The sequence below is a fragment of the Choloepus didactylus genome, chromosome 20 (genome assembly GCF_015220235.1).
Source record: "Choloepus didactylus isolate mChoDid1 chromosome 20, mChoDid1.pri, whole genome shotgun sequence".
Taxonomy (NCBI): Eukaryota; Metazoa; Chordata; class Mammalia; order Pilosa; family Megalonychidae; genus Choloepus; species Choloepus didactylus.
The window spans coordinates 24,245,899-24,261,011 of record NC_051326.1 but is presented as its reverse complement, the minus strand read 5'-3'; the positions used below and the strand labels follow the sequence as shown (position 1 = coordinate 24,261,011).

The 15,113-nt window shown below is 39.0% G+C and overlaps 1 protein-coding gene across 6 annotated transcripts in view; it reads right to left on the bottom strand.

Annotated features, from left to right (window-relative positions):
* PSD3 (pleckstrin and Sec7 domain containing 3) overlaps nt 1-15,113 on the bottom strand; it is a 514,520-nt gene that overhangs the window by 97,475 nt on the left and 401,932 nt on the right. For all 6 annotated transcript variants that reach the window (XM_037812498.1, XM_037812499.1, XM_037812501.1 and 3 more), the window contains one exon: nt 3,293-3,336. In XM_037812498.1, the coding sequence (XP_037668426.1) occupies nt 3,293-3,336 (44 nt within the window). The remainder of the gene's footprint in view (nt 1-3,292; nt 3,337-15,113) is intronic.

Sequence of the window (15,113 nt, the reverse complement as noted above, 5' to 3'; positions counted from 1 at the left end):
TCATAGAAATTCAAAATGTACATCAGATTGTTAAACACTGGACAATCCTGCATTAGAAAAATCTGTGTAATTTTGTTTAAGCCAGAACGTATTCTAAAACTCATCTGACCCATGAACCTGTTTTATAGCCTCCAGATGCAGGTGTGTTCTTTCCATTGGAAGCCAGCTTGAGAAACACTGATATATAGGAAAAATCAGAAATTCGTAGAAGATTAAAACTGGAACTGATATTGGAGACGATCATGTCATCTATTTCCTTCATTTTATAGGTGAATAAAGTTAATTACATGATAATTTCATGGCAGGTGATAGTGAATAAATGTGGCTGTGTAAGCATATGAATGAAAGAGAAATAAAAAGGGAAAAGGTAAGACAAATTAGAGCTTCAATATTAACTACCATTTGAGGGATAACTTGCTTTATGGTGTTTCAGAACATTTTTAAGTGTCATCCTGAGGGTAACATGATACTCAATAACTGCTCCATCTTACAGAAGAGGAAAGTGAGTCCTAGAGGTTAGTAGCCCAAAGTGCCTGGCTAGTAAATGGCAGAGATGGAATTCAAACCCAGATCTGTCTGACTCGAGAGTTGGGCTCCTAAACACGATGCTCTGTTGACTTCCCAAAAGTCGACAGGAGAATCGGCTCTTGGGTAGACTCCCCAACCCTCCCTCCATCTCTGGATGGAGCCCAGGATGAAGCTTTCTTGCACCAGACTGCCAGAACACCATGAATAGAAATAAAACCTACTCTGACAAATCCAATATATAAAGAAACTAGACTTAGAAAGCAGGTCCTCAGGAGTATATTTATTTGCTTTGTAAAATAACTTTATAAAGAATCCTCAAAATATTCTCTACTGTGACTATATAATTATTTCCTTTTTTCTTTTCTCTAAAGTGCATATTCTGCATAATTCTGCCTTTAATATTTCAATGAGATTCTAAGTTTTCTAGGAAACCCTATGATTAGTGGAAACAATTCTATGATTAGTGGAAAACAATTTATTTTATTTATTGCAGCATATTATATGTGCAAGGTAGACATTGCTAAACTGCTTTCCCCCAACTTGCAGATGAAAGAACAAGACTTAAGATCTCTTAAGTTACGATTCTGTAAACATGAGTTCATTATAGAGTGTTATATTAGATCACATGATAGAAAAATATTAATACTTAATATCAGTGAAAATCAAAAATGAAATTCCTTGTGGTTCTAATTAAAACATTTTGACCTAATTTCTTGGCAACTTGATTAAAAATTTCAATGGTTGCTGATGTGCTCACAGACATAGGGGACTGGTGGTTTGATGGGCTGAGCCCTCTACCACAGGACTTGCCCTTGGGAAGACTGTTGCTGCAGAGGAGAGGCTAGGCCTCCCTGTAATTGTGCCCAAGAGCCTCCCTGAGTGCCTCTTTGTTGTTCAGATGTGGCCCTCTCTCTCTAGCTAAGCCAACTTGGCAGGTGAAATCACTGCCCTCCCCACTACATGGGATCTGACACCCAGGGGAGTGAATCTCCCTGGCAACATGGAATATGACTCCCGGGGAGGAATCTAGATCCGGCATCATGGGATGGAGAACATCTTCTTGACCAAAAGGGGGAGATGAAAGGAAATGAAATAAGCTTCAGTGGCAGAGAGATTCCAAAAGGAGCCGAGAGATCGCTCTGGTGGGCACTCTTACGCACAATACAGACAACCCTTTTTAGGTTCTAATGAATTGGAATAGCTAGCAGTAAATACCTGAAACTATCAAACTACAACCCAGAACCCATCAATCTTGAAGATGATTGTATAAAAATGTATCTTATGAGGGGTGACAATGTGATTAGGAAAGCCATATGGACCACACTCCCCTTTGTCTTGTTTATGGATGGATAAGTAGAAAAATGGGAGAAGAAAAAAAAAAAGGAGAAAAAGGCATACAGTGTTCTTTTTTACTTTAATTGTTCTTTTTCACTTTAATTTTTATTCTTATTATTTTTGTATGTGTGGTAATGATAATGTCAAAAATTAATTTTGGTAATGAACGCACAACTATATAATGGTACTGTAAACAACTGAATGTACGCTTTTTCTTGTATGACTGCATGGTATGTGAATATATCTCAATAAATATGAATAAAAAAATTTAATAAAGATTCTTCCCTAACAATTACTTTAAATTAAATTAACTATTATGTTTATTAGTGAAAATATAACAAGAGTGATATCGTTGGTCTATATACAGCTGGGTGTAATTTCTAACACTATATTCCAAAATATGTAACTTAAAACACTACATTATACTGTCAAATAGGTTCAGGAAACACTGCAAACTCTATTTCTCTCTTGGAGAGTGACAATATACATGGACATTATATAAAGCTCCCAGAAGTTCAGCAGTTAAAAAAATTAATTTAATCTTTTCTCAAGCTTATCTAGCCACAGAATCTTTGTTCTTTGCATAACATCTATCAATATCTTTGTATAATTAATGCTATAGGATTAGAAAACAGTGATCTATGCTGATGAGAATGAGAGAATTAAAATAATTTGTATTGGATTTTTGGAATATGTAATTTTATCAGATTTTCTTTAAGAATACTTTTTCCACTTTTTTTTTTACTAGAGAAGTTGTAGGTTTATAGAAAGATTGTGCAGAAAATACAAGAGTTCCCATATACCCACCCCCATTTTTAACATTTTGCATTAGTGTGGTACCTTTGTTACAACTGATGAGAGAGTATTATTAACTATAGTCCATAGTTTACATTAGGTTTGTTGTTCATTGTTGTTAATTTTTATTCTAGCAACATATACACCACCTAAAACTTCCCCCTTTTTAAACCACAGATATATAATTCAGTGGTATTAATTACATTCACAATATTTTGTTACCATCACCACTAAACAGTACCAAAACTTTTCCATTAACCCAAATAGAAAGTCTGTACCAATTAAAAATTAACTCTCCAATGCCTACCCTCACCCTGGCCCCTGATAACCTGTATTCTAGTTTTTGACTCTATGAATTTGCTTACAGAATACTATTTTTTAAAGGAGAAACACACACAGCAAACATTTAAAGCAGAATAGAAGCATGTTGAGTACCAAGGAAAAGACATGGGAATAACTCAGAGATAAAGACACACTTTGTATTTATACAGAGTAGGTAAGACATGTGGTATAGAATGAGAACTGGCCTTGCATATTTAATCCTCCTTTAGGTTCACCACCAGTGAATAAACAGAGTCTATAAGAAAAGAGCAAGTAGTTCATTTATTAAAAGACAGATAACCAGCATACTTACACTGCCCATTCAAGCTTCTCATTCTTGATTGAGTTGTACAGAGCCTGCCAAGAGAGAAAACAAGATGAATTAGTCTTTCATTCTGGTCCACCTTCTGAATTCAGCAAATGACCAAAACAAAAAGCTTGCGTGAGCTGGCAAGCAACTCCTTCATGACTAGACCGTCTTAACAGAATGAGCCTTGAGCCCCTTGCTGATTGTCCTGTTGGCTCTGCAGAGGTGAGGAACACATAGGTGCAAGAGGTGAGGCCAAGTGAGCAGGAAGGAGGTAGCAGTTTATGAAACAATACGATCTTATTCAAAATACGATCTTGTAGTTTTCACTAATTTGAACATCAGAGCACTTACACCTATTTCATTAATGGGATAAATATAACTTTTCATGACAACTTCATTACGAGTAAGATAGGTAGAAGGGAGACTAAAGTCATATAGAAAACCATCTTAGAGCAATTTTAGAGTTGCTATAAACAATCAGCTTAAGCAACTTTTATCACTCTAACTTCGTAATTCTGCTTTCCAGTTGAAGGCTACATTGGTGTGTGTGTCTGTGTGTCTGTGTGTGTGTTGGGGGTGGGTGGGTACAGAAAGCCTCTTTAGAGCCTTGGTAACAATAACGACAGTGAAGTCAGCATTAGACTGCCTTCCTGATCCCTCTCCGCTCTGTCATCCTTAGATGGATGCAACTTGTAGTCAATTCATTCCGCTAAAACAATTACCCAGGAAAGCTGCTCCGCATTTCTACTTTTTAAATTTTGAGTAAGATGTTGTAAAGAAAACACAAATGCATTTCTAAGACATAAAGTCACAACAGAAAAGAATAACTATGTGCATAATAACACTAGGATGATGCTGGAACGTTTTCTTCAAAGAAGGATCTGGACCTATTAGAGCTTGAATGCTCTGCAAGACTTAATCTGCTCTGAGACAGAAAAAGGGGAATCAGATGATGTTCAACCCCTCATCTTACAAACAAAGAAACAGAAGGTCTAGAAAGTTGCTCAAGCAGCAGAACAGAGGAAGAGCTATCATGTCTTCTGCCTCCTACGCCTTGTCCAAGTATAAAGGGCAATAAACATGTGTGTAAATGGAGTGCACAAGAACAGTGAATTATCTTTTCAACTAAACACTTTCAAATCAAGTACAATGTATTTAAGTTGCAGATTTCATAGTATTTAAGATTCAACAAATCCCTCCTTAGCCAGTACCTTAAACTATGTGGAAGTTCTCTAGTGTTGCTGTAATAGTCAATTTAACTATTGGATAATTATAGTAACTAATAAAAATTAAGGCATCATTATCAGGATGGCAAAGCATGTGTCCTCAATACAAAAATATTGGAACATCAAATTAAAAGATAAATCAAGGTATAAATTCCATGCTATAAATTGGGTTTTCTTTTTGAAGAACTCAAATTTACTGAAGAACTACAACAACCTATGATACAGCTAATGTCTGATGAAGCAGAATACTTAACAGAGGCACAAAGAGTAAAAATCAAACTCAAGTCTCAGGCTACTCTTGCTGGATAAATGCCTTTTAAATGATTCTATTACCTGCATGAGTCATTTTGAACACACAGTAATAGTGGGCTGAGCAACTACAACTGAAAATAGGTCACTGAAGGTTCTCTATACAATGTCATATTCAATACTACCCAGAGTAATTTAACAATGTGGTAAAGATTTAAAAAAAACAAAAAAGAAAAAACAAAAAATCTGTTCCTAAGAGTAAATAGTTGCAAATGAAATCCAAGCATTTAAAATTTTTATAAGATATTTAATTCTTCCTTATAACAATTTTTTTTCACACTTTATGTTTTGCCCTTGAGAATATATTGCTTAAAGAGATACTGAGTTCTAAATTGGAAAATTCTTGTTGTTTACCAGCTGTCTCAACAAAAATCTTTTTTAAAGTACCTTGTTAAATTCACTTGCCATATTGTGGGTCACTTCTTATATATATAACATACAACAGTTCTTATATTGCAACATGAAAACCCTAAAAGACTTAGAAGTTATCCCCATCCTTTCAATTGCAAGATTTCAAAGTGATTTTCCTGAAATTTTTTAGTGTTTTATGATGATCCATTGTTTTCTGAATAAAAGGGAGACACTTTGCAAATGCACCAGCATTCATATGCACTCATCACAACTTCCTGTTATTTTGTCTTTTTAATCCAATTATGAATTGAATTCCCTTGATTCTTATTTATTTCTAGTCCAAGTCATCACTTCCTTTCCTGTACAGCCTAAGATCCCAGGGTCCATCACTTCAGTCTTGTTAATATCTGCAACTTTTTCACTGTCTTTCTGATGTAACTGAAAGGAAAGACTACAACCCTGGACCAATCTCACTCTTTGACATCTTCACATTTAATCTCAACATCAGCTCAAGTTCCTTTGGATTCAAATGTCAAAAACTCAACTCTAAGGGGAGATGTATTGGTTTATATAACTAAATCTTAAGAAGGTCCGGATGGACCTGGCCTCATGAATGACTGGATGCAGGGATTTAAAATTTTGTCTCCTCAACTCTTTCCACTTTTCCACTCCCAAACATTTCCAGTCCTGTTTCTCTCTAATGTGGTTCTTCTCCACTATGCAAGAAACATGTCCACAGCAAACAATACCCATTCATATCCTTGTGCCTCTCAAGAGGTAAAAAACAAAACAGTTCTTTCATCCAGGTCCAGTTTGAAAAGTTCCAGAATCTCAAGATCTTTGTAGATTTGTCTTACTTAGCATGTCCCTTAAATGTTCGTGAACCTAAGGGTTTATCTTCAGCTCATGTGAACTCTAATGAACTCAGATCCACATGTCAGCTGGATTTGAATGTCCCAGTCTCAGAAAAGAGGAACTGGGGCATGATGACCTAATGCAAAAGTGTATTCTCAAACTTAGTAAATTGGCTCAGTAGAAAATATTTAATTTGGGGGATACAGAAACTCTATACATAAGGTCTAAGGGTGGGTAGTTTACGATAATATAAAACATTCCTGCGTCAGAATCCTCAGGCTGTCAGAGTTCGTCTATCAATTGTACCTGCCCAAATCCTTTTACATTCCTGCCTCACAATCAAGAAAGCTCCAGGTTAAACTCATATTTACTACCAATCTTGTACAGTACTTTAATAATGTTTTTTTTTTTAATCATTTTATTGAGATATATTCACATACCACGCAGTCATACAAAACAAATTGTACTTTCGATTGTTTACAGTACCATTACATAGTTGTACATTCATCACCTAAATCAATCCCTGACACCTTCATTAGCACACACACAAAAATAACAAGAATAATAATTAGAGTGAAAAAGAGCAATTGAAGTAAAAAAGAACACTGGGTGCCTTTGTCTGTTTGTTTCCTTCCCCTACTTTTCTACACATCCATCCATAAACTAGACAAAGTGGAGTTTGGTCCTTATGGCTTTCCCAATCCCATTGTCACCCCTCATAAGCTACATTTTTATACAACTGTCTTCGAGATTCATGGGTTCTGGGTTGTAGTTTAATAGTTTCAGGTATCCACCACCAGCTACCCCAATTCTTTAGAACCTAAAAACGGTTGTCTAAAGTGTGCGTAAGAGTGCCCACCAGAGTGATCTCTCGGCTCGTTTTGGAATCTCTCTGCCACTGAAGCTTATTTCATTTCCTTTCACATCCCCCTTTTGGTCAAGAAGATGTTCTCCATCCCACGATGCTGGGTCTACATTCCTCCCCGGGAGTCATATTCCACGTTGCCAGGGAGATTCACTTCCCTGGGTGTCTGATCCCACGTAGGGGGGAGGGCAGTGATTTCACCTTTCAAGTTGGCTTAGCCAGAGAGAGAGGGCCACATCTGAGCAACAAAGAGGCATTCAGGAGGAGACTCTTAGGCACAAATACAGGGAGGCCTAGCCTCTCCTTTGCAGCAACCGTCTTCCCAAGGGTAAAACTTATGGTAGAGGGCTCAACCCATCAAACCACCAGTCCCCTATGTCTGTGGTCATGTTAGCAACCATGGAGGTGGGGTAGGCGAACACCCCTGCATTCTCCACAGGCTCCTCAAGGGGGCACTACATCTTTTTTTTTTCCTTGTTTGTCTTTTTTCTTTCTTTTTTTTTTTTTTTAACTTTCCCTTCTTTTTTAAATCAACTGTATGAAAAAAAAAGTTAAAAAGAAAACAAACATACAATAAAAGAACATTTCAAAGAGACCATAACAAGGGAGTAAGAAAAAGACAACTAACCTAAGATAACTGCTTAACTTCCAACATGTTCCTACTTTACCCCAAGAAAGTTACGTAATATAGCAACATTTCAGTGAACTTGTTCCTACTACATCCATCAGAAATTAACAGACCATAGTCATTTCTGGGCATCCCCAGAACGTTAAATAGCTTATCTGTTCTTCTTGGATTATTGTTCCCCCTTCCTTAATTGCTCTCTACTGCTAGTTCCCCTACATTCTACATTATAAACCATTTGTTTTACATTTTTCAAAGTTACATTAGTGGTAGCATATAATATTTCTCTTTTTGTGCCTGGCTTATTTCGCTCAGCATTATGTCTTCAAGGTTCATCCATGTTGTCATATGTTTCACCAGATCGTTCCTTCTTATTGCCGTGTAGTATTCCATCGTGTGTATATACCACATTTTATTTATCCACTCATCTGTTGAAGGACATTTGGGTTGTTTCCATCTCTTGGCAATTGTGAATAATGCTGCTATGAACATTGGCGTGCAGATATCTGTTCGTGTCACTGCTTTCCAATCTTCCGGGTATATACCGAGAAGTGCAATCGCTGGATCGAATGGTAGCTCTATATCTAGTTTTCTAAGGAACCGCCAGACTGACTTCCAGAGTGGCTGAACCATTATACAGTCCCACCAACAATGAATAAGAGTTCCAGTTTCTCCACATCCCCTCCAGCATTTGTAGTTTCCTGTTTGTTTAATGGCAGCCATTCTAACCGGTGTTAGATGGTATCTCATTGTGGTCTTAATTTGCATCTCTCTAATAGCTAGTGAAGCTGAACATTTTTTCATGTGTTTCTTGGCCATTTGTATTTCCTCTTTAGAGAACTGTCTTTTCATATCTTTTGCCCATTTTATAATTGGGCTGTCTGTACTATTGTCATTGAGTTGTAGGATTTCTTTGTATATGCAAGATATCAGTCTTTTGTCAGATACATGGTTTCCAAAAATTTTTTCCCATTGAGTTGGCTGCCTCTTTACCTTTTTGAGAAATTCCTTTGAGGTGCAGAAACTTCTAAGCTTGAGGAGTTCCCATTTATCTAGTTTCTCTTTTGTTGCTTGTGCTTTGGGTGTAAAGTCTAGGAAGTGGCCTCCTAATACAAGGTCTTGAAGATGTTTTCCTACATTATCTTCTAGGAGTTTTATGGTACTTTCTTTTATATTGAGATCTTTGGTCCATTTTGAGTTAATTTTTGTGTAGGGGGTGAGGTAGGGGTCCTCTTTCATTCTTTTGGATATGGATATCCAACTCTCCCAGCCCCATTTGTTGAAAAGACCATTATGGCTCAGTTCGGTGACTTTGGGGGCCTTATCAAAGATCAGTCGGCCATAGATCTGAGGGTCTATCTCTGAATTCTCAATTCGATTCCATTGATCTATATGTCTATCTTTGTGCCAGTACCATGCTGTTTTGGCAACTGTGGCTTTATAATAAGCTTCAAAGTCAGGGAGTGTAAGTCCTCCCACTTCGTTTTTCTTTTTTAGAGTGTCTTTAGCAATTCGAGGCATCTTCCCTTTCCAAATAAATTTGATAACTAGCTTTTCCAAGTCTGCAAAGTAGGTTGTTGGAATTTTGATTGGGATTGCATTGAATCTGTAGATGAGTTTGGGTAGAATTGACATCTTAATGACATTTAGCCTTCCTATCCATGAACATGGAATATTTTTCCATCTTTTAAGGTCCCCTTCTATTTCTTTTAGTAGAGTTATGTAGTTTTCTTTGTATAGGTCTTTTACATCTTTGGTTAAGTTGATTCCTAGGTACTTGATTTTTTTAGTTGCTATTGAAAATGGTATCTTTTTCTTGAGTGTCTCTTCAGTTTGTTCATTTCTAGCATATAGAAACATTACTGACTTATGTGCATTAATCTTGTATCCCGCTACTTTGCTAAATTTGTTTATTAGCTCTAGTAGGTGTATCGTTGATTTCTCAGGGTTTTCTAGATATAAGATCATATCATCTGCAAACAATGACAGTTTTACTTCTTCTTTTCCAATTTGGATGCCTTTTATTTCTTTGTCTTGCCGGATTGCCCTGGCTAGCACTTCCAGCACAATGTTGAATAACAGTGGTGACAGCGGGCATCCTTGTCTTGTTCCTGATCTTAGAGGGAAGGCTTTCAGTCTCTCACCATTGAGTACTATGCTGGCTGTGGGTTTTTCATATATGCTCTTTATCATGTTGAGGAAGTTTCCTTCAATTCCTACCTTTTGAAGTGTTTTTATCAAAAAGGGATGTTGGATTTTGTCAAATGCTTTTTCAGCATCTATTGAGATGATCAATTGATTTTTCCCTTTCGAGTTTTTAATGTGTTGTAATACATCGATTGTTTTTCTTATGTTGAACCATCCTTGCATGCCTGGAATGAACCCCACTTGGTCATGGTGTATGATTTTTTTAATGTGTCTTTGGATTCGATTTGCAAGTATTTTGTTGAGGATTTTTGCATCTATATTCATTAGGGAGATTGGCCGGTAGTTTTCCTTTTTTGTAGCATCTTTGCCTGGTTTTGGTATTAGATTGATGTTAGCTTCATAAAATGAGTTAGGTAGTGTTCCATTTTTTTCAATGTTTTGAAAGAGTTTGAGTAAGATTGGTGTCAGTTCTTTCGGGAAAGTTTGGTAGAATTCCCCTGTGAGGCCATCTGGCCCTGGGCATTTATTTGTGGGAAGATTTTTGATGACTGATTGGATCTCTTTGCTTGTGATGGGTTGGTTGAGGTCTTCTATTTCTTCTCTGGTCAGTCTAGGTTGTTCATATGTTTCCAGGAAATTGTCCATTTCCTCTACATTATCCAGTTTGTTGCCATACAGTTGTTCCTAGTATCCTCTTATAATTTTTTTAATTTCTTCAGGATCTGCAGTTATGTCACCTTTTTCATTCATTATTTTGTTTATATGGGTCTTCTCTCTTTTTGATTTTGTCAGTCTAGCTAGGGGCTTGTCAATCTTGTTGATCTTCTCAAAGAACCAACTTTTGGTGATATTTATCCTCTCTATTGTTTTTTTGTTCTCTATGTCATTTATTTCTGCTTTAATCCTTGTTATTTCTTTTCTTCTACTTGGTTTAGGATTGGTTTGCTGTTCATTTTCTAGCTTCTTCAGTTGATCCATTAGTTCTTTGATTTTGGCTCTTTCTTCCTTTTTAATATATGCGTTTAGTGCTATAAATTTCCCCCTTAGCACTGCTTTTGCTGCATCCCATAGATTTTGGTATGTTGTGTTCTCATTTTCATTCGTCTCTATATATTTAGCAATTTCTCTTGCTATTTCTTCTTTAACCCACTGATTGTTTAGGAGTGTGTTGTTTAACCTCCAAGTATTTGTGAATTTTCTAAGTCTCTGATGGTTATTGACTTCTAATTGTATTCCATTGTGGTCAGAGAATGTGCTTTGAATAATTTCAATCTTTTTAAATTTATTGAGGCTTGTTTTATGTCCCACCATATGATCTATTCTGGAGAAAGTTCCATGAGCACTAGAAAAGTATGTGTATCCTGGTGATTTGGGATGTAATGTCCTGTATATGTCTGTTAAATCTAATTCATTTATCAGATTGTTTAGGTTTTCAATTTCCTTATTGGTCTTCTGTCTGGTTGATCTATCTATAGGAGAGAGTGATGTGTTGAAGTCTCCCACAATTATTGTGGAAACATCAATTGCTTCCTTTAGTTTTGCCAGTGTTTCTCTCATGTATTTTGTGGCACCTTGATTGGGTGCATAGACACTTACGATTGTTATTTCTTCTTGCTGAATTGCCCCTTTTATTAGTATGTAGTGGCCTTCTTTGTCTCTCAAAACATCCCTGCATTTGAAGTCTATTTTATCTGAGATTAATATTGCTACACCTGCTTTCTTTTGGCTGTAGCTTGCATGAAATATTTTTTTCCATCCTTTCACTTTCAGTTTCTTTGTGTCCCTGTGTCTAAGATGAGTCTCTTGTATGCAACATATTGATGGTTCATTTTTTTTTATCCATTCCGCGAATCTATATCTTTTAATTGGGGAGTTTAATCCATTTACATTCAACGTTAAAACCGTGAAGGCATTTCTTGAATCGGCCATCTTATCCTTTGGATTATGTTTGCCATATTTTTCCCTCTCTCTATTAATATCCTTTATTGTACCCATACCGAATCTCTTTAGTACTGAACCTTTCTCCAAGTCTCTCTGTCCTGTCTTTGTTTCTCTGTCTGTAGGGCTCCCTTTAGTATCTCCAGTAGGGCAGGTCTCTTGTTAGCAAATTCTCTCAGCATTTCTTTGTCTGTGAAAAATTTAAGCTCTCCCTCAAATTTGAAGGAGAGCTTTGCTGTATAAAGTATTCTTGGCTGGAAATTCCTCTCACTCAGAATTTTAAATATATCGTGCCACTGCCTTCTCGCCTCCATGGTGGCTGCCGAGCAGTCACTACTTAGTCTTATGCTGTTTCCTTTGTATGTGGTGAATTGCTTTTCTCTTGCTGCTTTCAGAACTTGCTCCTTCTCTTCTATGTTTGACAGTGTGATCAGTATATGTCTCGGAGTGGGTTTTTTTGGATTTATTCTATTTGGAGTTCGCTGAGCATTTATGATTTGTGTATTTATGTTGTTTAGAAGATTTGGGAAGTTTTCCCCAACAATTTCTTTGAATACTCTTCCTAGACCTTTACCCTTTTCTTCCCCTTCTGGGACACCAATGAGTCTTATATTCGGACGTTTCATATTATCTATCATATCCCTGAGGTCCATTTCGAGTTTTTCAATTTTTTTCCCCATTCTTTCTTTTATGCTTTCATTTTCCATTCTGTCATCTTCCAGGTCACTGATTCGTTGTTCAACTTCCTCTAGTCTTGTACTATGAGTGTCCAGAGTCTTTTTAATTTGGTCAACAGTTTCTTTAATTTCCATAAGATCATCCATTTTTTTATTTAGTCTTGCAATGTCTTCTTTATGCTCTTCTAGGGTCTTCTTGATTTCCTTCATCTCCCGTACTATGGTCTCATTGTTCATCTTTAGTTCTTTGAGTAGCTGCTCTAGGTGTGTCTCTTCTGGTCTTTTGATTTGGGTGCTTGGGCTTGGGTTATCCATATCGTCTGGTTTTTTCATATGCTTTATAATTTTCTGTTGTTTTTGGCCTCGTGGCATTTGCTGAACTTGATAGGGTTCTTTTAGGGTTTGTAGACCAGTTGAAGTCCTTATCTCTAATTTATCAGATCTACAGCTTCGTGGAGTACACTTTCTCTAACTAACCAGCAGGTGGCGTCCACGAGCCACCTGTTCTCCACAAGCCAGATCTCCCCTGCTTAGCCTTTTTGGTGAGTGGGGGAGTGAGTCTTGTGGGGCCCAATTGGTGTACCAAGCTTGCGTGTGTAGTTGGTGTTGCCTGCCCTGTATGTGGGGCGTGTTTCTGGGCAGTCGGGGAGGGGGGGTGGCCCTAACAATCAAATCTCCCTGATGATCCTAGAGTTTTAAAGCTACTGCAATAGTCTAATCCTTCAGTTCAGTCCTGCCACAGTTTGTCTCTGCCACTGACCCACAAGTCTTTGGTATTGGCGTATGGCTCCTGAGACTTGCAAGTGGGCCCCTCTTCCAGGCTGTGCACCCCGGGTCCTCTGTTGAGGGATGACTGTCCTATGTCACAGGTGAGTGCCGTCCCCCCAGGGCAGTTCTGGGCTGCTGGGCTGTGTTGGGAGGCTCCCAGTCTGCTCAAATGATGGCTGAATGGGGCTCTGTTAATTCACACTGCTCCCCCTTCCCAGCTCTGGGACATTCAGCTGAGGTTGCAGGGAAGGCTAATGTCCACGCCCAGTTTTGTGGTGTGTGCCTGTTATTTGAAGCACTTCCGTCACACTGGGTTGTCTGGGGCAGCTCTGGGCTATGGGGCTGGCGATGGGCAGGAGTGTTTCCTGTCCACCAGGATGGTGGCTGTGAGCGGACACCCCCCTTTTCTTGGGAAGTTGTGGTGTTTAGTGAATTTTCTCAGCCACTGGATTATTGCCTTTTGTCTCAGAGCTCTCTTAGTTCTGCTCTTGACTTGACGTGCCCAAATTGCAATTCTTTGAAGCTTTCTGTATTGAGCTTCTTAGAGTAATTGTTTTAGAAAAAGCAAAAAGGATTTAAAAAAAAAAAAAAAAAAAAAAAAACGGCCCTCCTCAGAGATCTAATGGGTTATTGAAATGCTAATAGACAAAGCAACCAGGGCCATTAAGGAAAGGTGCACAGGGCAGAGAGATCAGCCTTGCTTCGGGATTTGCATATGCGCCTCAAGGCCTGATCTCCGCCCTTCCCCTTTCTGTGTTCACCAGAACTCCAAAAATCCTCTGCTTTTATTTTGGAGTTTTTCGTGTTGTTTTTTTTCTATGCCTGTCTCCTCTCTGCTGGGCTGGCTGCTCTCAGAGTCTCTGGTGTCTGGTCTCAGTCTATCTATGGTTGGAGTTTGAATCAGTAGAATGAGTTTCCGATAAGAGCAGCCACTGCAATTCTCCCTTCTCCTTCCTGGAGCTGACAGCCCCTCCTCCCCCGGGACTGAGCCTGGCAGGGAGGGGCGCGGGTCCCCTGGCCGCAAAAAACTTACAGATTTCGCTGATCTCAGCAGTTCCACGTTTTCATGAGTGTTGTATGAAGTATGCCCAAAGACAGATTGCTCTGTGGTGTCCAGTCCACGCAGTTCCTGGCTTTTTACCTACTTTCCTGGAGGAGTAACTAAAACATACAGCTCACCAGTCTGCCATCTTGCCCCGCCTCCCTCTTCTGGTCTTTTGATTTGGGTGCTTGGGCTTGGGTTATCCATATCGTCTGGTTTTTTCATATGCTTTATAATTTTCTGTTGTTTTTGGCCTCGTGGCATTTGCTGAACTTGATAGGGTTCTTTTAGGGTTTGTAGACCTATTGAAGTCCTTATCTCTAATTTATCAGATCTACAGCTTCGTGGAGTACACTTTCTCTAATTAACCAGCAGGTGGCATCCACGAGCTACCTGTTCTCCACAAGCCAGTTCTCCCCTGCTTAGCCTTTTTGGTGAGTGGTGGAGTGAGTCTTGTGGGGCCCAATTGGTGTACCAAGCTTGCGTGTGTAGTTGGTGTTGCCTGCCCTGTATGTGGGGCGTGTTTCTGGGCAGTCGGGGAGGGGGGGTGGCCCTAACAATCAAATCTCCCTGATGATCCTAGAGTTTTAAAGCTACTGCAATAGTCTAATCCTTCAGTTCAGTCCTGCCACAGTTTGTCTCTGCCACTGACCCACAAGTCTTTGGTATTGGCGTATGGCTCCTGAGACTTGCAAGTGGGCCCCTCTTCCAGGCTGTGCACCCCGGGTCCTCTGTTGAGGGATGACTGTCCTATGTCACAGGTGAGTGCCGTCCCCCCAGGGCAGTTCTGGGCTGCTGGGCTGTGTTGGGAGGCTCCCAGTCTGCTCAAATGATGGCTGAATGGGGCTCTGTTAATTCACACTGCTCCCCCTTCCCAGCTCTGGGACATTCAGCTGAGGTTGCAGGGAAGGCTAATGTCCACGCCCAGTTTTGTGGTGTGTGCCTGTTATTTGAAGCACTTCCGTCACACTGGGTTGTCTGGGGCAGCTCTGGGCTATGGGGCTGGCGATGGGCAGGAGT